This window comes from Cyprinus carpio, chromosome B1 (assembly GCF_018340385.1).
Source record: "Cyprinus carpio isolate SPL01 chromosome B1, ASM1834038v1, whole genome shotgun sequence".
NCBI classification, from domain to species: domain Eukaryota; kingdom Metazoa; phylum Chordata; class Actinopteri; order Cypriniformes; family Cyprinidae; genus Cyprinus; species Cyprinus carpio.
The window spans coordinates 6,256,240-6,277,794 of record NC_056597.1 but is presented as its reverse complement, the minus strand read 5'-3'; the positions used below and the strand labels follow the sequence as shown (position 1 = coordinate 6,277,794).

Genomic DNA, 21,555 nt, shown 5'->3' with positions numbered 1-21,555 from the left:
CCAAGAATGCTAACTGACCATTATGAACTGGAAAACCTGACTTTTTTGCCATGAAAAGCAAAACCTGACCTTTGATTTTTTTTTTTTTTACAAAAATTCCTGTAAATTAATAATAAAATAAAAGACAATACATAGCCCTTGCTTTCTCTTCAGAGAGAGAGGTACTGTAGGCTGAAAACGATTATAGACACATTAGGTTGGGATGATCTGATTTGATCTTTAAATAGCACGGCAAAACTGTGCACATGAAGATGAAGGCAAAGAGAAAATGGAGATATAGCACTTTAAAAATGTAAGAAGGCAGTGTGGGTGGAGCAAAGTGTCAAGTCTGACAAGAAGAATGAAGTTAAAAGGCTTTTTTTGCAGAGAACAAAAATAAACCAAAAACATGCAGAGAAAAGAAAAGAAGCAAGCGAAAGGAGGCATCACCTTGGTCAGCAGGTGAGAGGGTTTTCCTGCAATGTTTTTCAGAATCAGAGAGGTCTCCCTGTCCAGATACGAGTGCTTTAGGGTGCAGGGAAAAGACAAACAGAGATTAATCAGTGTAATGATTACAGTGATTCCAAAAACGATAGAAATACATACTTGATTGTGGTAAAGCATAGAAAGTGTGGAAGCATTGCCTGATTGTTCAAAATCAGAAAGAGGTGGCATTATGTGAATGGAAAACAAATATATAAAAGAAGAACTCTTTCGTATACAAAATACTGCGATCACAGATCTCTTTCTGAGAATAAATCTCTCCCAATATACAGTTTTCTATTATGAAACCTGGGATTATCACAGCTATAATATAAACCAGTATTTTGAGAATGAACATACTGTGTACACCTATCCCCTGTCACGCACAAACACACTTACAGTACTTTGATCCACCTCCCCCTCCTGTGAGGTGAAGTCAAGATGCCGTCTGGTAGCTTTACCATTGGCCCTTCGCAGTGAGACATGCTGGGAAAAGGGGTGGGGGAGGCAGTGACATCACATACAGAAAAGGTGCAAACAAACACATTAATCATGCAGCAGACAATGCAAAACAAGGCATGCACAAGCAAGGGTCAATATAGGCCACCACTCTTGTTAAATATGTTCTGGTTTAACAGAATCTAATTTCCTTCTAATCGACAGTATGCCACAGATACTATCGATTAGCACAGAAAATAATTTTGACTTGTCCCTCAGTTTACAGTATTAGAAGTACAATGGAAGTCTATGGGGCATGTTGCATTTGTCCAAAAGGTTCATCCGTAATTGAAAACATTATTTTCTCACCCTCATGTCTTTCTAAAACCATTGATTCATCTTCAAAACACAAGTGATATTATTAATATTCTCTAATCCTTTCGTTTCATCCACTGAAAGTCCATGCAACCAAAATTTAGAATCTTCAAAATATTTATCAGGTCTTCTGAAGAGCCACGATTGCTTTATATGATGAACAGATTTAATTTAGTCTTTAATTGACATATAAATATTGATCAGTGCACATACACAGAGCACATCAAACATGGTAAACAGAAGCTCAATCTTACTTGAACTTGAACAAAAGTCTTATGGGTTTGGAAGAACATGGGGGTGAGTAAATGATGATAGTTTTCATTTTTTTAATTTTTGGATGAACTATCCCTTTAAAGGGCTTGTACTAGCTGTACAGTTTTCAAAGTTTTAATTTTAATAGTGGGCTTATAGTTCTAAGTGGATGAACTTCTAGTTATGCATTAACAGTGTGGGTGTGAGTTTGCTTCATGTAAACAATCCTTTGCAGATAGTTACGTCACATCCCTTCTATGGTATCCTTGCACAAATAGTTACTGGCTTTATGTGAAGTTTGACTTTGCACAGGAAGTCTGTAAGCAATTTCATCATATTATTTGTGTCAAATGTGCATTCAAATGAAGATCTTTGGCTATATTTTAGAAACAGTCTGTATTTAACATTTACTCTTGCCTTGCCAGATAGAATTCCATTTTCAGATCTTTACTGTAAAAATGTTTTGTTTGTTTTTTACTAATTATTTTCAGATATTGTCAGTTTTACTTTTATTGAACATGACAAGGGTTTTCAAGCTTTACAGACCAATGGATCCATGCTCCAATATAAATAAAAAAAGTTTTAAAAAATACTTTCATTAAAACGTTATATAAATGTTTCAACAATCTCTATGTGTTTTATACTGTATATCGTCCCTGCAGTACCTTCATGGAGCCCCTGGGTCCACAGAGCAGTGGCTGAAAACCCTTGTTTCATATTCATATAGATGACATTATAGAAGCTATGTGATCTGTTGCTCCTATATAACTTTTTTTAGTGCAAGCATACAGTTACAAGATGTTACCAACCAACACACCATGCATTTAAATAAGTTAGAGTTGCATAGCCATATAGCAAAGCAGGTGTTACTGTCACAATGTACTGTTTACACTGACCACAGACAACACACTGTCTGTGTCTCTACATGTCACATAATAATGTCATGCAAGATTACGACAGCAAGATTTGTGCACACACTCTCCCCCTCACACATGAAATCCTATCTCGTTGTTCCGTCTGTGAAACAGAGCTAGTTTACATCTGAAACCACAGTATGTCTTTTTAGCTGAGAGAATTGCTCGGGTCTGTACATCCTGGTGTGGATGAGCAACACTGTGGTTAGAAGAGTGGAGTAGTAGCATTTCTGTTTTATTGCACTTATTGCACTTCTGTTTTATTGTCTTCACAGGTTCTGACAACAGTACTGAAGAACTATAAAAGCTGAGTGTGTGTGCTTGAAAGAAACTGGCTGTAAATAAGTGTTTGTGAGAAGAATGTGGGTAGCCAAGAGATGACTCAGCTTTAATGATTGAGCAATGCTGAATTCAGTGAAACCTCGATCATCACATTTCCCAAAACCACAATACAGACTTTGCCCTTAACAAAAGAACAAACAACTGCTCTGAATAGAATTGTGTTTGTGTCTGGGTCAGAGGGAATTCTGACTGTCCAAGTAAAGGGACCCTCTTTGTTCTAAATTGTTTAGGGAATAACAGGATCAACTTTTTAAATGTCAGTGACTCTTTTTTTTTGGTAGTTATTAGACTGACTGTAAGACAGCTATTCAAAATAGAATTATGACTAGACTAATTATGAAGTTACACAGATGGGAAAATAATTTTAAATTTAGAAACGTCTCCTTTTTAACACCCAAATATACACACAAACACCCATATCAAGTAACTCAGTTAAACATGATTAATTCAATTAAAGTCAACATGAAATCAAAAACTGACCCTACTTACTGCAAAGCTCTCTTCATGGACTTATTTTTTAAGGAGTCATCTGACATATTGGATATTACAAGGGAAAAAATATGTTTTTATATGCATATCTTTTAATAATAATAAGCAGTCAAGTTACTGGGGTTATTGGGGTGACCAGCACCAATTAAACCACTTTTTATTAGGAGTGTAATAGTACATACATTCCTACCGAACATTTTCAGCCTTTTGGTTCGGTACGGATGTGTAGCGAGCAAATATATCATTGTTTTAACCACGGCATGAGTGTAACTTCATTGGAAACTTTCAGTTTAGATTTAGAGTCCATTTTTTTCAATTTAAAGGGGTCATATGATGTTGCTAAAAAGAACATTATTTTGTGTATTTGGAGTTTATGTGGTTTAAGGTTCGAAAAACATTATTTTTCCACATACTATACATTATTGTTGCTCCTCTATGCCCCGCCTTTCTGAAACGTGTTGATTTTTTCACAAAGCTCATCGTTTATGATGTGATGCTGTGTGTCCCAAACCCATTACGAACGAGGCATTTGTTACATCCAGTGGTTACATAATTACTAAATATAATGACTTATACTGTCTTTTTATGCACTGCGTATCATGCTGCGTAAATATAAAACCATGTCTGCATTATTGTCTTTATTGTGATCGGAGAAACGACAAACAACAAGCGCTACTCTACACTGCTCAAAACTCTAAATTCTTTAAACATGAAAACATACTAACAGGCTGTGAGTCAGAATCGCCAGACTGTCCTTACAAAGTTGGAATTGCCCCACTACATAGAAACATGCACTGTATTGTAGGCTACTCCCAGGAAACAGTCCTCGTCCTCCATAAAATGCATTGCACACATCTGAAAATTTGGGTTGAACTGTTCCGGATTTGTAGTTGTGTCCTCTTTTGGAAGGCCAAACAAAGTAGTTTCGCTTTCTCAATGAAACATAAGTCTTTCTTTCTTTGTGTGAACATTTGGGCGTGTTATGCAAATCTTCCCACATTGTGACGTAGACATGTGGGAGCATATTAGAACAACCGTTTCAGGGGGTGTGGTTGACTCTTAACTTTTATAACTAATATCTCCTTGGATTTTAGACTTTAGTCTTTGCAACTTTACAGATCTTCTTTATGCACCAAGAGCTTGTAACACTCCAAAGAGAAAGGAAAAATTGGAATCGCATCATATGACCCCTTTAAACGATAAACAGCCATTTTGGTGCTCTTTGATGTGATCACTGTATAAACGCTTCAGTTTAAACGGCAGTGTGGAGCGCGAGTGAGCGTTATCATCCCTTTCTGTTTACTACTAGTTTTACTGTGAAATAAACATCTCATGAATCACGTTATCACATAATCAGTGTTTCAACCACAGAAAGATGTCAATAAAACAGCTTGTGAACAAAAGCATTTCATTTACCTCAGGCAAGTCATCACTGTCCACATCTCGTTCACTAGAGAAATTAAGTCTAGAGAAGAGTATTTTGCAAAGTATAAGAATATATATTAATTATAGATTACCTTAACTGTTAGTGATGTCTTAATTATTTAATGTATGTTTAAATAAATCTGTTTTGAAACAAGTTGACAGCTACTGTGTAAATACATATATTTCAACAACAAATAGAAAATTTATTTAGAAATTAATTTAAAAACTGCATTATGTGCAATTTATATGTTTGCATTCCATTTTTAAGTTGAGTTTTGACTATTATTTTTTTTTTTTACAAATAAATAGCAATTAAATTTAAATTTGTTGTTAATTGTAACCTTATAGTAATGTAAAAGGGCTCACTAGAGTTTAACGCATAAGCTGAGGTAGATTTTTAAATAAATAGCAATTAATTTTTTTTTTGTTTTTTTTATTTTTTTTAAGTTTTTTAAATTTGTTGAGTTTTGTTCTGTTTAATATTGTTTAATATATATAAAAAGCAATTTTATGTTTAGTTTTTTTCCTCCTGCTGTACTAAAAAGACCATACCGACCTGTGATGTCAAAACAGAGGTACATACCGAACCGTCAATATTTTTGTACCATTACATCCCTACTTTTTATAGAAAACGACAGAGTACAGTGTTCTCATGTAAGTGAACCCATTCAGATGACTTCAACAATATGAGTAAAATTAATTAGCAAGTACTGTATGCACCTTTAACAGATTTTTTTTTTTAAAGATTCAAAGACAATGTAAAAAGGGCTGTGAAAGACAATTCATGTTGACTTTATACAATACCCAGCTAAAGAAAGCTGGCCTGACTGAGACCATTATCCCTGTGCTGACTGACAATGCTTTTCTTTTGTGGATATTTCTTTAGTATTGTGCTTTAGATTTGAGCCCCTCACATCTGCTTTCAGTTTTCTCTCTGCTTTGTCTTACTCTGCTGAAAATTCTCTCAGAGGTTCTCACAGTGAAAAGAGAAGCATGGTCTCTTATGCCTTATGAACCTCTAGGCCAATATCAACCAGTCATGCCATGGTTTCCGTCCAGTTCTTCTTAAAGTCTGAAATCTAAGCGCCAGCTCTGAAATAATTCAAAAGGGAAAAACAGATTTAATATCAAGCTTGTGTGTGTGTTTGTGTTACCTCTGTGCTAGTCTGGCTTTGGGTCTGATTCTGTGACTGTGCCTCATTGTCCTGCCCTCGAATGTCCAGGGAATCCATGCTGGATGCCGAGGCAGAGTTGACGCTTGACCTGGAAGAATGACCGATGGAGCGCACTTCCTGGTCACTGACCGCCCCAACCGATCCTGTACGGCGATGATGTGCGTTAGAAGGCGGGTGAGAGAGAGTTGCAGATGAATATGAGGAGGAAGATGATGAGGAAGATTCAGAAGTCTGCTTCGCCGCCTCGTCCATGCTCAGGGATGCCTTTTCTAGCTGAGCAGTGATGTCATCCAGGGAGAAGTTGGAGGCCAGGGGCCGTGACTGACTGCTGCCACCGCGTACGGTGGAGGCCGGAGAAGCTCTGGTGCTGCTGCTGGTGCTTCCTCCGCTGCTGCCCCCTCCGGTGTGTTTGGTGCTGGCCGAGCGGCCTGTGAGTCTTTGTCTAGATTTGCCATCTGAGGGCTTGCTCATGGGTTTGCCGATAGTGCTGAGCTCTTGTTCTATTGAACACAGGTCGGCCATGAGGGCATCCAGGTCCACCGTCTCACCTTGGTTAATGGCTTCTACATAGAAAGAGGGCAGTTTGAATTCATTTAATTCAAGTATGCTACCGTTCAATAGTTTGTGTTAATCAACACTTTAATTCAGCAAAGATGCATTGAATTGATTCAAAGTGATTTTGAGTATTTGTTGTTAAAAAGATTTCAAATAAATGTGGTTCTTCTAAACTTTTTTTCCACTACAAGACTTATAATTAGGATGAATTCTGAAGGATCACATGACACTTTGCATAACAGGAATAACATAAATTTTAAAATTTGAATAATATTTCACATTATTACTGTTTGTATAGTGTTTTTGGTCAAATAAATTTGCCTTGGTGAGCAAAAGAGACTTCTTTCAAAAACATAAAAAGACCAGAAGCTTTCCAACTGCAGTGTTTGTGCATGCTAAACTATAATTACAAGCATTCTGCTCTTATGCTGGTGGTTTAATGATAATCCACGAAAACTGCAGTATGCCGCAACACCACCATATCAGATTCATGTGAAGGCGTTTTGAGTGGGATTGTGAGTGATAATGAATGCGGAGTAATCAGAGGTGGTGTGTGTCTGGGTGTACTCTAACCGTTGATGTTGTACATAGAGAAACGGTAGGAGAAATTGGCAAGGTTTGTTTCCTGTCTGAGAGGAGCTTTCTGCACTTTCTCAGGACGCCCATCATCCAAACTCTACATTACAGAAAGACAGGGGAAGGTGATCAGGTAAGACGAGACAGACATATCATAAACATTATCAATACAACAAAAAAAAAATGAAGTATCTAAATTAGGTCTGTCAATTAATTAAAAATAGTAATAGAATACTAAATTCTGCCCTAAAATGATTTTCATGTTATGCCCTCTAACTGATAAACAGCTCATATTAAAATGTTATACTATTTTGACTACATAAATTAAATAACACATTTAAAAATAATTATTGTGATTTTGAATGCTACAAGGGAATTTAGGCACATCACATTATAATGTACAGTATGAAAAAAATGTATATATTAATGACATTAGATCAGTGGTTCTCAAACTTTTTGATTCTTTTTCATTATTATGATTTAAAAAAAATATCTTTACATACAGTTTCTACTCTGTAAAATATTTTAAGCTTGGCATAAGAAGAAAAATGCATATTCATAAAATACATTAAAATAAGATTTTATTAAAGGAGTAGTTTATCCAAAAATGTAAATTTTGTTCCATGTCGTTTCTTTCTTATGTTGAACATAAAAAAGAAGATATTTTGAAGAATGCTGGTAATCATGTTGATGGTCTCCACTGACTTCTATAGTATTTCTTTCCCTGTTATGGAAGTTAATGGGGACCAATTACTGTTTGGTTCTTCAAAATATCTTATTATATTCAACATAAAGAAACTTATACAGGTTTAGAACAAGGTGAGCAAATGATAACAAAAAGTTTCATTTTTGGGTGAACTATTCCTTTCATTTACATGACATTTGTAGGTCTAGAAATATTTTTAAACCCCTTTTAAAAGTAAATTTAAAAATTAGGATCATATATATTTAGGTTTCTGAGGACAGTTTCCAGTAAAAATAAAATAAAATAAATACATAAAAAATTATAAATAAATAAAATGATCCTGGTCACTTGGTTGAGAACCACTGCTTTAGATGAAAGCAAAGGTAATCTGATGTGAAAATAGGGAAAATGAGCATGCACAGTTAAATATACAATACTGACCTATACTGATACTAAAAATGAAAAATATTACCAAACATATGATACAACTGATGTGGTAAAATTTTATGCATCCCTAAAACAGAATTAATTACATGATTCAATATCAATATTTGCTGAGAAAGTCCCCAAAAGTTTAGATAATACATCATATTCAAGATGCAATTCATCACAACATATCACCGAGTGACTGAGTGTAATAGTGTCACCTGTGTGAGTTTGTCCAGTTCTCCCAACCAGGCACCAAACATCTTGTCCAGATCCTGGTCCTCCTTATCGCTGTCTTCTTCAGCAGCATGGTCCAACTCATCATCTGATACCTGCTCCATATCTGCTGTAACACAAACACAAACACACCCACACCACCTCAGTACATGATACAGTCACCAACAGACAGCCAGAGAACATCACAGATATTACAGCCTGCTGACAAAGAACCAACAGTTCAAGAATGACTTGTTGGCTTTGATACGTCTTGTCAACAAAATTAGTTGTTGATTCACTTATGAAGGACGATGAGCATCACAGGTTGTCATGATGACTGATTTCCACTTTTGTAACCCAGTAAATGATATTAATTTCTCTCTCCTTATCTCACACCATCATGGAAACCCTTGCATCTTTCTTTTAAATGAGGGTTGTGGTACGACACCTTCCGATCTGCATTTGACACCGCAATCCCAAAGGACAACTCTCATCTGTCAGACTGGGATATTTGAGAAAAACAAAAACCTTTTTTCTTCATTATCTTTATGCATTCCCTGTCAGACACCTCCAGTGTTCATCTCTGTGTAAAGTAAGTAATTATTTCAAGGTTGCCTACTGAGAGGGTGTGATGTGGTTGTTATGGTAACCTCAGCTCTGTCTCAAAGACTGGCATAGTTGCTATAGCAACCTTCTCTAGATCTCCCACTATCAGTTTTCAACCCCGTCATTACTATGGTAAACCCTGCTGTATCTTCCACTGTGTTTCTTGATTCAAAATATTGTTCATTACTGACTAATGTATCAACATTAATCAAAGCATTCCTACTAGGTTACATACAAGTACAATTGTTAATCAAAATCAAGCACACAGATAAACAAAACTACTTTGAGATCAATATTAATGTTTCAATGCAATGTAACCACATTTTAGATGAGAAATTGGAAATGCTGTAATCACCCGAATGTTGGGTGTGTTAGTAATGACCTCATTAGAATGGAGATTTGAGGGTGTAAGGCGGTGGTCGCCCTCTAGTGGACAGTAGCATAGCTGCACTCAGACACAATTTGAGCAAAACACTCGAGTCAGCATGCGTGTAAGCATGTATTAGGATTTTCATGCTGAGTCAGGGTTGGGTGAATGAAAAAACCATGAACGTTGGTGAACAACAACCAGATGAGCCACACACTATGCACAGAGACATATTAATGACAGCCAGATTCACTTTCACTATCAGTTGGCAAAAAAACTATGGTGGCCCAGTAGTGCACAGCACAACACAACAAAACATAACAGAAACAAGCCAAAACATAACAAAATTAGCACAACACAACAGAAACAATCGGAAACATAACAAAATTAGCACAACACAAAAGAAACAAGCTGAAACATAACAAAAATAGCACAACACAACAGAAACAAGCCGAAACATAACAAATTTAGCACAACTCAATTGAAATACAAGCCAAAACATAACGGAAATAAGCTGCAACACAACAAAATTAGCACAGCAAAACAGAAACAAGCCACAACACAGTGAAATTAGCACAACACAGTGAAATTAGCACAACACAATGAAATTAGTCCTATGTGCTGTGTTGTGGTGATTTCGTTGTGTTGTGCACTGCTGGGCCACTGTAAAAACCAGTTGGGGCCCCATGACTACACTTCACTATTACATTCAATATATATTATTATAGGCATCATATATTTATTATCACACAAAATGAAACCTAAACTGATCATATCCTCAACCTTTTTCATTTTCCATCTTTTTCTGCTACTTGCATGCCTTCAGAGATGTTCCCTTTAAAATTCTGAGCTCACCTTAACCCTAAAGACCCGCTTCACTCGTTGATCCAACAAGGGTGTGTTTGAAATAATGTATGTAGCAGACTTGAAAGCAGACACAATGTTTTCTAAATCAGAAATCAGAATCACATATTCCCTGGAAGACATGTACTAAACTATAGCAATCAGGGGATTTTAAATGTTTTTGAAAGAAGTCTCTTCTGCTCACCAAGGCTTATTTATTTGATCAAAAATACAGTAAAAACTGTAATATTGTGAAATATTATTACAATTTAAAATAACTGAGAAAATTATAAAATATACTTTATTACTGTGATGTAAAGCAAAGCTGCCATCACGCCACTCTTCAGTGTCACATGATCCTTCAGAAATCAATCTAATATGCCAATTTAAGATACATAAGCTTAAGATACTACTTAAGATACATTCCTTATTATCAATGTCGAAAACAGTGTTGCTTGATATTTCTGTGGAAACTGAGATTTCTTTCTTGATTCTTTGATGAATAGAAAGCTCAAAAGAACAATTTGAATATAATTAAAAATATTTGGTAACATTATGAATGTATTTACTGTCACTTTTGATCAATTTAATATAGCCTTGATGAAAGAAGTATTAATTTCTATTAAAAAACGATTTGAAATGTAATGCATTTCTGATAGCTAATTAAATATTATGGATAGTTACGGCGAGAAAAAGACCATGAGAATGGCTCTCCAGATGTTATTAAAGTTTGCTTAACTGCATAAATATCTCTTCAGAATCTGTGTTTTGGTTAGGAGAGTCCTGGTGCCTTTGTTTTCTTAAAATACAGTCCTGCTGTCATCCACTCTAACAGATCGCAGGTCGGCAGGAGACAGCAAACTGAACGTTTTAACCATTACTAATATAAGATGCAGACCACTCTGGGTGAGCTGCATCTTTCAGTGTTTGCATATGCAAGTCCAGTGACCAGATACAATCAGAGGCGGTTCAGTTCAACAAGGTGCTCAATTCAGTAGATCGAGTCTTGCAAATATATCATTCTAACCCCGTGCTCGGTCTCACCGCTTTCAGATCAGCAGGATGCTAATGATGCCTTCAGTCACTCTACTGCAAACGGCCACGGTTCTGCATAATCAGTCAAGCACAAAGAGGATAAATAAAAAGAGAGAGAGGGAATGAGAGGGGAGAGCATGGGACAAAAGGAGATTTTGAAAAATTACGGAACAGCAGAAAATGAAAAAAAGCAAATAAGTGGAGTTAGAGAACGAGAGCAGAGGGAAATTCGAGAGGTGTGTTATCTTGGCACCCTGTTGCTTAACAGCTGCTGGTTAAGACTAAGCTCTGCTAAACTCTCTCTCTTTCTCTCTCTCACACACACAAAATGGTGAAGTACAAAATGTAGACAATAAATTCATCCTTTATGCCACTACAAACAATCTAAAAATCTGTGCTTCATTTTATGAAACGAATGCCTTTTATATTTTGCGATATTTTCAAAGAGACTTCTATTACATAAAGTATATCTCTATGTGCTAATTAACTGAACTGTGCCATTTAAAGCTTTATAATATATGAATAAATAAGTGTCTGTTGGGATGTTGTGAACCTGAGGGTGGAACACTGCAAAGCAAAATGGCTCCTGCTCTACTTATCATCAAGGTTACGGCCTGCTGTCAGCAGTGAACGAAAAAAAAAAAACAGTAACCAAGCCTCACGGACACAGAAAAGGATTCTGTTTTACATGAAAATATATGTTTTTATGCAACCAAGTTAGGGTTTTATTTACACAAGGATGCATTAAATTGATCAAAAGTGACAGTACAGTGACAATGTCTATTTCAAATAAATTAAACTTACTGGCTTTGCATCAAAGGTATAAATTACATTTTAACATACATTTGCAAAGAAAAACATTTTAAATGGTAATAATATTTATAATTAATAATAATACATTAATAAATGTAGCCTTGATGAAACTCTTTGGATGGTAGTGCATTTAATACACACACAAACCATCAAATAAAATAATCCATGTTCTAAAGGAATATGCTTCATAATTAGGAAAATATATTTCAGGCATTAAAATCAGTGGATTTTTGTGCTAATAGCATTTTATAAAGTCATGAAATAGTACTTGTTCATAGGGTGACTCGTGTAAGAATGAGTGAAAATGATAGAAAGTAAAAAAGAGAGAAACAGAGGGAACGACAGGAAATGTCCAGGATGTACAGAATTCTTCATTTCCCCCGCGAGCTGTTCTGTCAAGGCTCTCCCACCACCCTCCAGCAGCTGTTCTCTGGCTGACACACACACACACACACACACACACACACACACGCTCTCTCTCTCCCTCTCCTTCTGTGAGGCTAAATATGACATCATGGTTGGCCAAGGAGGGGGACAGGAAAAGGAAGAGGGGTGAGCAGGCTACCACCCTTTTCCATGTGCACAGTCTCACTCTTTCAAAAACACACAGACGGTGTCATAGCAGAACAAGAAGAAACACTACAGCTGCCACTCTTACCTCCCTGACCTCTAGCTCAAACACACAAGTGTGCTTGTGAGCTTGGCCACAAATAAACACACACACACACAAGTGGCATGTGTGCTAATGTTATTATTCATCCCTACCCAAACACATGACATATGGCAAAACACACACAACCCAGGGATCTGAGTGCTTCTCAAATCTAATAAATCACTTTCCAGCAGATGCCAACTTCTGAATTAGCCTATAACTTAACACTTCAGCATAAAAAGGGGAAATGTTTGTGTGTGTCCTCTCCAGTGGTCTTGAGCACACAATGATATTAAAACAGCAAAGCAGACTAAAGTCAGGACAAACAGAATTCACATGACCTCCTCCCTGCAGTAACAGTGGTACACAGCACTCACGTCTGTCAAGTACGTGTCTGGGTCATATTTCAAATATACAAAATAAACAACTAAACGCCAACAAAAAAGCTTTTTTTTTCATTAGGAAAATTAAACTTTGAGTGTGAAGCCATACATTCTTTGAGGAGAGATGACCTGAAGAGTTAGATGCAATACTAAGCCGGTCACAATCATTAAAATATGCTTGACATAATTTGATAATTTATTTTGTTCATGTCAGTTACAATATAAGCTTAACACAACGTAATATGACTTGGTGAGCAGTAGAGCCTTTTTTTTTCAAAAACAAACAAACAAAAAATTGTTACAAACTTTTGACCTGGACTGTATGCATTACACACACACACACACACACATACATATATACATACATACATACATACATACATACATATATATATATATATATATGAATGTATATACAAGTATATTCATAATTTGGTTAATCGCCAGAGTAAAGCCAAATGTAAAATATATGTACTGAAATTTTTGTAAATTTGTATAACTTACAAACACTTTTTGTCTAGATTGGTATTACAACATTATATGTTGCATTAAAATAAACATCTGCATTGAAATTTTAAACTTTTTACTGAACTTTTAATGCAATAATCTTAATAAAGATGAAGTCAGATATGACCACTTACATTTTTGATGCACAGTTATGTTTTGACTTTGAATCAGTGTGATGACACATTGAGTGGATCAGATAAATAACGGAAAGAAGACTTAGACTGCAATGACACTCTAAATCCATCCCTTTTCCTTGTTTCTCAACTCTGTACATCTGTTTTTCCCAGATAAAAACAAATTCTGCAGAAACAAAGGCAGCTTTTTATTGACACACTTCATTTTAATAACCAGCAGTAATAGCTGTTTTAACACAACATTCCTGTAAATGCTTTACAAACACATCAGACACTTGTGACCTAAAAAAAAAAAAAAAAAGAACTACCTATGACCTTTGACCATGTCATATTGAGACATTTAAAGAATATGTTACTGTACTGCCATACAAATGTCTGATTGTGATCTGCATGGGGAGCAATGAATGGATGTTTCAGTAAAAGAAGTTAAAATGTGGGTGGGTAAGAGCAGTGGGTGTTTTTAGCTCTGCTTTCCACACATCAATTCTTCAGACTCAGCTCTTGTCATGCGTTACACAAGGTGAAGAATCGGCTCTGTGAGGACATGAGGGGGAAAAAAAGCACATGAATTTGAGGCATGAAAAACCATGCATGACAAGTGTTGAAACTACTCATCCCTACTAGCTCTTATTATTAGGGATGTAACAATTTACAATTTTGTAACTCACAATGCGATACAATTCACGATACTGATTTTACAATGCATTATTACTTGGACAAAATGCAGCATGATTTTTTTTTGCGTGAAATTAAAATGTCAAATAACAAAACAAATTTTTTTAGCCTGAAATATATTCTATAATTTCAAAATGTGAAGCAAAAACAGGATGGTCTGACTTTAATTTTGTGAAACTATATTACATAAAACCAGCTATCTTTAAGAAACAAAAACAGCAGACAGGCTGAATGAAAATGCAAATTCACTCTCTGACTGCAGGTGGCGCATATGGAACAGCGGCAACAGTGTTAAAGACAGAAAAAAATCTATCTATCTATCTATCTATCTATCTATCTATCTATCTATCTATATATATATATATATATATATATATATATATGTGTGTTTATATATATTTACATTTAGTCATTTAGCAGACGCTTTTATCCAAAGCGACTTACAAATGAGGACAATGGAAGCAATCAAAAACAACAAAAGAGCAATGATATATAAGTGCTATAACAAGTCTCATTTAGCCTAAACACAGTATACGTAGCAAGGGCTTTTAAATAATATAATAAATAAAAAGAAAACCGATAGAATAGAAAAAGAATAGAGCAAGCTAGTGTTAGAGGTCTTATTTTATAATTGTATAATAAATGAAAAGAAAATAGATAGAATACAAAAAGATTAAAAAGGTAGTTAGATTTTTTTTTTTTTTTTTTTTAGGAATAGAATTAGAATAGTGAGTGCAAAAGTTAGAGGGTCAAATAAAGATGGAAGAGATGTGTTTTAAAGCCAATTCTTAAAGATGGCTAAGGACTCAGCTGCTCGGATTGAGTTGGGCAGGTCATTCCACCAGGAGGGGAACATTTAATTTAAAAAGTCCGTTAAAAGTGACTTTGTGCTTCTTTGGGGTGGCACAATCAAGCGATGTTCACTTGCAGAACGTAAGCTTCTAGAGGGCACATAAGTCTGAAGTAATGAATTTAGGTAAAGGGGTGCAGAGCCAGTGGTGGTTTTGTATGAAAACATCAATGTCTTGAATTTTATGCGAGCAGCTATTGGTAGCCAGTGCAAATTGATAAATTGAGGTGTTAGGTGTGTTATTTTTGTTTTTTTCGGTTATTTATATTTTTGTTTTGTTCTTGATTTATTGTTTAGTTTTGATGGTTTTGTATGGATGGCTGGAAGACCTGCCATTGCAGTAGACCAGCCTGGACAGAACAAGAGCTTGAACAAGGAGTTGTGCTGCATGTTCGGAAAGAAAGGGCCTGATCATCTTAATGTTGAATAAAGCAAATCTGCAGGAACGGACAGTTTTAGCAATGTGGTCTGAGAAAGTTAGCTGATCATCAATCATAACTCCAAGGTTTCTGGCTGTTTTTGAGGTAATTATGGTTAATGTGCCTAACTTGATGGTGAAATTGTGATGAAACGATGGGTTTGCTGGAACCACAAGCAGTTCTGTCTTGGCAAGGTTGAGTTGAAGGTGATGGTCCTTCATCCAGCAAGAAATGTCTGTTAGACATGTTACATATATACATATATAAATAATATGTAGAATTAATAATTATTAACTTGCAGAGTGCCAAATTAAGCATGTAGAGCTGAAGACTTTCAAATCCACCTTAGACAGAAATTGTGAAGCTCTGAAAATATCCTCGATTAAAACATTAGATTATTGTATGTGTGTCATGGCAGACGGTCTCTGAGGGAAAATGGCATGTGACAACATTCCTGTATAGTGCAGTGGGACACAGATTAGCTCTAAGGAAGAGAGAAAAAAAATGAAGCATCTTAAGACCAGAGTGAAATAGAGGACAGTGAGAGAGGAGAATGCAACCTGAGGGACAAATCTCCCTTTATTTAGCGCAGTCACTCACACAAGTACAGTTAAAAACCAGTATGCGAGACATTCATAAAAACATATTAAGAATGTTTACTCTCACTAGCTGATTCACCACTTTTTTTGCCTGTTCACCGTTTCCCTCTACCTCACACACATAATGCTGTGTGTAATCTATCATCAAGTCCTGAGCTGATGTATTTGCTGAATCAGAGAATGACTCAATAATCGCAGTGAATTCTAAAATAAGCTCTGTGAGGGCATGAGTTCAAACACATTTTTTTTTATATATTTGAACCAGTATATTTGAATCACATGGCTGGAACTGTTGACAATGTACAGTATATGGATTTTCTCCTCAATTTTTATCTTTATAAAATAATCAACAGATTTAATTTTTGCATTTATTCACATCTAAACATTCAGTAATGCACAACAAATATGGTAAACAGATGCTCAGATGTGATTACTTCATATGCGAGAACCAATGAGGTTTTTTCTTGCGAATCAAGCATGCGTAGCTGGCTTCTGTTGACCATATTTGATGTGCTCTATATGTGTGCATTGATCAATGTTTAAATTATCTATATAGTGATACTGTCATTCAACATTTAAACAATTTACATTACACTGAATGATAAAACCTAAAATTGAATGGTAGGTGTAATGGTAAAATCAAAGTCTGGACCGTTTCACATTTTCACTTATTGCAGAATTGTTTCCTTCTCATTGCTCCTTTCATCTCCACAGTTCCCCTTTATGTCTCTGTATTAAAGACGTTATCAAAACATTATCTGCAAAGAATGAAAACAGAGGGACAACTGGAGAGAGTATTTCTAAATATATCTATAGTGCAGGCAAAGAGTCACTTTGTATTGAAATGAAAGTGAACACTGAGTCACTTGAACAACTGATCAAAACAGCCCAGAGCTAAATGTCGGCTACCACGAACCGCCAACTCAGAGAATACACTGTTATTCTGAGGATGGATCCTCATACTGTCACGATACTACTGTGAGGAGTGTGGAGCGAGGAATGACGGAGACGTGGAATAGCGAACACAGACTTTATCTCTTGTGTCTGGATTATTAATCCACAATAGGAGCACACGTAGCAAACAAGTAGACCTGACAAACACTAACTGAATGGACTGGGGCTTAACGGTGACACACCGGGAATCAATTTAACAATCAGGGGAACACAGGTGCATAGAATGATCATCAAAATAACGGGGACACGGAAAACACATGGGGAAGAAACCACAACAAAAACAGTCCAGGGGCGTGACATACAAGTGTTAACTATGAATCCTGGAGGAAGGTGTGAAGATATTTCAGCATCCAGGAACAAGTCAAACTCATTGTGCTGCATGTTGTTGTGGCATTTCTAGGTTAAGTTTGTGTATATTCATCAAGCATAAACATGTATAAAGGAGTTTTAGTCATTCTTTCAGGACCTATGAAAAAGAATGCATCACCTAATTTTCTTTTCTTCAGAACAACAGATCTTGTTTGAATCATAGGAAATAGACAGAAAAGGCACATACAGAGGGAAAGGCAGTAGGAGACAGAGAGGAAAAAAAACTGTGTGAAACACTTGACATGGTTTCTTAAGACATTTTATTAGGGTGTGGACTGATTCTCACTCAGCACTCCACGTCATATCCTTTGGCTATCCAAATGGCACAAAAAGCAGACACCCGCACACTCACAGCCGGTGGCCCAGTGAAAGAACTCCTTTCATACAAGAACCACACAAGTCCAGAGTTCGCCAGGGAAAAGGTGTGTTGTTTTCCGTAGTCTGACCTTCACTCTGTCTAACACAGTGAGCCAAAATATTCAAGCAACAAGGAAGATCTTAAACACCTACTTCATTGACACATAATCATATAAGCTTGTGCCAATACCAAAGTGAGAGGGATACAGATTCTGGACTGTTGTATTTGTGATGGAAAAGACCCTAATTGGAGACCCTATTATGGTGAAATAATTTGTTGTCTGTAAGTCTACATACATCATTTTCTAACTTCCATCCCTGAGTATCCATGAACATTTTTATGTATAGTTCTTTACTCCACCCAAAAATGAAATTCTCTCATAATTTACTCGTCCTCATGTTATCCCAGATGTATACAACTTACTTCCTACTGTAGAAGACAAATTAAGATTATAAAAAAAAGCATGTTGTGAAACTCACGCTAGAAGTGATGGTCCCCTCATTGTCGTGCAAGTTTCACAACACACTTACATCATGCCATCTAGCATCAACTCATAAACCTGCATTTGACAGTTAGTCAGAAACTATGCTTTATAGTTCAAAAAGTTTAAAACATTACTATTTTTCTTACCAACACCTATCATTTTTACTTTAGAGGACACTAATTCATCAACTGGAGTAATACAGATTGTCATACTGTGTGGGTTTTGTAAACTTTGAAGAACCTGTCCATTTGCATTATATGGAGTCACATAGATCCTAAAAAAAGATTCCTAAAAATAATACATTTAAAATAAATAATAAAAATAAATTTGTGTTCCACTGATGAAGGAAAGTCATATATAGTAGTCAACATTTGAAGTGGATCAACTTTGATTACTAGGACAACTTTGATTAAATTTTTTGATGCACTTCAAATGTTGACTACTGTACATCTAGGATTATATAAGAATAAAAAAATTAAGAGAGAATTTACATTTTTTTTTGGAATATCTTTTTAACCATTAAAAGGACATTGAAGTATGACATTTGGAGGACTTCCAGCAAACATGCAGGAACCTTTAGGGGACATTTGTTACCAGATATGTTAATTTAGGGTTGAAACAAGTATATTTGCAAACTTTTAACCAAAATTAACCAAATTCTTACCTAAGTCGACATTAGGAGATGAATATTAATAACTATATTTTAATGGTGGGATGTTTTGTCATATTTGGAGCTTAACAGCTGTGTTCACTATGTACTGTTTTATGGAAAAAAATCTATATTATTTTTAGTTCCACTGAAGAAAGAAGTCATATGAGTTTGGAATAATATAAGGGTGCAACAAGCAAAAGTGTCAAATAATGAGTGTTACTGATATAAAGTGAGTAGTGATCTGGTCATACTCTCTTAATATATCAGCTCCTGTGAGGCAACTATTTTCCTCATCTTACATCAGAGCTTTTGATGCAAGTCTTAAAACAGAGTCTGCATAATGAATGCTCTCTGTTTTGAGTTCAGAAACGTTGACAATTTTGATTGGTCTTTAAAAACAGACTTGGTATGTGATTGTTTTTTTATTCGGCGGAAAAATAAAAGTAGACTTAAGTGGTTCCATGGACTGTATCCTCCAGATGTTCTACTCTGTTATTCTTCATCCGTATATATCTGCCACATCCTGGCTCAAACAAAAACCAAGGGCACACATTTACAGATAGTGCTGACTGTCAAGTATCCCACTCTCTTTGCTCTGTGTGTGTGTGTAAGTGTCTGAAATACGTGTGTATAGCTTCAGGGCAAGATGAGCAAGCAATCCCCTTTACTGCAGTCCCAGGTGGCTTGAAATGTGAAGTCAAAAGTCTGAACACCCAAACAAGCTGCACAATGCAAAAAAAAATAAAAAATCACCTGCAACATACTGCAGAGTCTGAAGCTGATACATAAGAGGAATATTAAAAATGAAGAAATGAGAACTTAGTCTATGAAGACTGCCCTGGAACGCCAGATATCCCATGTGATGGCCCTAGAATGAGCTATTTATGAGTTCAGTCATGAACTGCGGCTCTTTAAGTATCACCAGAGACTCCAGACACTTTTCTCACTGCTTCCATTAGACAGACAGTACTGCAGCATCCAGCTTTTTCCTGCAGGCCATCAGACCGTTGAACTCCTACGTCATTTAACTGAAACCCCTCCCAACCCTTCTGCACTTGAACAATTATAGTGGGGACCTGTCATATTCCACAACATAATTACTGCTTGTTTACTGCTTCCCATCACGCACATTATGCCCCCTAGTCTGTGCCTACTGTCACTCATGGGCGGCACAAAGAGTAGGCTTTTGGGGCTTTGATCTGCAATAAAGAACATTCATTTAATGGATGCATGCAGAGCCTTTCACTATGCAGACAACTCTGACCTAAATGTCAGCAAATCCTCTAGTTTTGTACTCCATCCAGATGTAATAAGCAAGTATTTCATAGACATAACTGTGATAAAGCAGCACATACAGCTGCAAACCAGCAACTGCTTTTATCTCAGACTCACTCAATTAAACAGTCTGCTAACTATAGACAAAAAGGCCCACTGAATAAATGCAGCTGTCACTTTTATAAAATGTAGTTACAAGACTACAGAAAAGCCTGAAGGGACAAACTACTTTTTTTTGAAGTTCTTACTGAAGTTTGAATATGACAGTTAATGGGACATTTTTATGTTCAGTATTGTTTCTCATAAAAATTATACATTGCAAATATTCCAGTACTCAAAGGGATAGTTCGTCCAAAAATTACCTTTGTTCACCTTCTGAAAACACATTTGGATATTTGATGAAATCTGAGAGCTTTCTGACACTGAATAGACAGTAACAGAAATGTAGTAGGGACATTGTTAAAATAGTCCATGTGACATCAGTGGTTCAACCGTAATTTTATGAAGCTATGAGAATACTTTTTATGTGCGAAGAAAACGAAAATAATGGATTTGTTCAATGATTTCTTCTCTTCTGAGTCAGTCTCCACCTCCATTCAAGAGAGTACCACGAGGCATGCGTGTGCATTCCTCTGCTTGTAAACAAGGCGCAGCATATCTGAGTTCTACGTCAGAAAGCTCTCAGATTTCAGCAAAATATCTTAATTTGATGATTTTCATTTGAAGATGAATGAAGGTCTTATAGGTTTGGAACGACATGAGGTTGAGTAATTAATGACAGAATTTTCATTTTTCTTTTCCATATACTTATCGCAAATGTTTTTTGTTCTTAGCTCAGGGATGAAACAATTTTGAAATACCTGCATAACAGCATACATATTGTTGTCTTTGTATCTGTGTATATACTGTGTATATTTAGAATATGCTTTATGTGCATACTGTGCATATTTGTACATCATTTATTCAATTTCTGTATGTTAAGGAAGAATGACAATTTGATTGGTCAAAAAACTTTTTGTCAATGGCACTCCAGATATCCATTTCCTCTATTCTACACCTTGCGTGCAACCTTCTCCCATATTGCTTCTACAGACAACGGTGAGCATTTGACTATTTAACAGTTCCTCTTTTACACTTCATGTAGAGTTGGACTGTGTGGCACTGGCCAGCTGCTAACTTTGTGAAGGCCTGTTGCGTGTCAGGCTAGACACACAGACATGACAAAAGTCTCAAACCCTTCTTGTCTCCAG

The 21,555-nt window shown here is 36.0% G+C and overlaps 1 protein-coding gene across 9 annotated transcripts in view; it reads right to left on the bottom strand.

Annotated features, from left to right (window-relative positions):
* raph1b (Ras association (RalGDS/AF-6) and pleckstrin homology domains 1b) overlaps positions 1-21,555 on the bottom strand; it is a 55,545-nt gene that overhangs the window by 17,957 nt on the left and 16,033 nt on the right. For 3 of the 9 annotated variants that reach the window (XM_042716354.1, XM_042716350.1, XM_042716352.1), the window contains 5 exons: positions 8,336-8,460; positions 7,001-7,103; positions 5,852-6,435; positions 862-948; positions 430-504 (listed from right to left, as the gene is read on the bottom strand). In XM_042716354.1, coding sequence (XP_042572288.1) covers positions 430-504; positions 862-948; positions 5,852-6,435; positions 7,001-7,103; positions 8,336-8,455 — 969 coding nt within the window. In that variant the 5' untranslated portion in view covers positions 8,456-8,460. The remainder of the gene's footprint in view (positions 1-429; positions 505-861; positions 949-5,851; positions 6,436-7,000; positions 7,104-8,335; positions 8,461-21,555) is intronic. The other 6 variants (XM_042716355.1, XM_042716351.1, XM_042716353.1 and 3 more) reach the window with 4 other exon arrangements.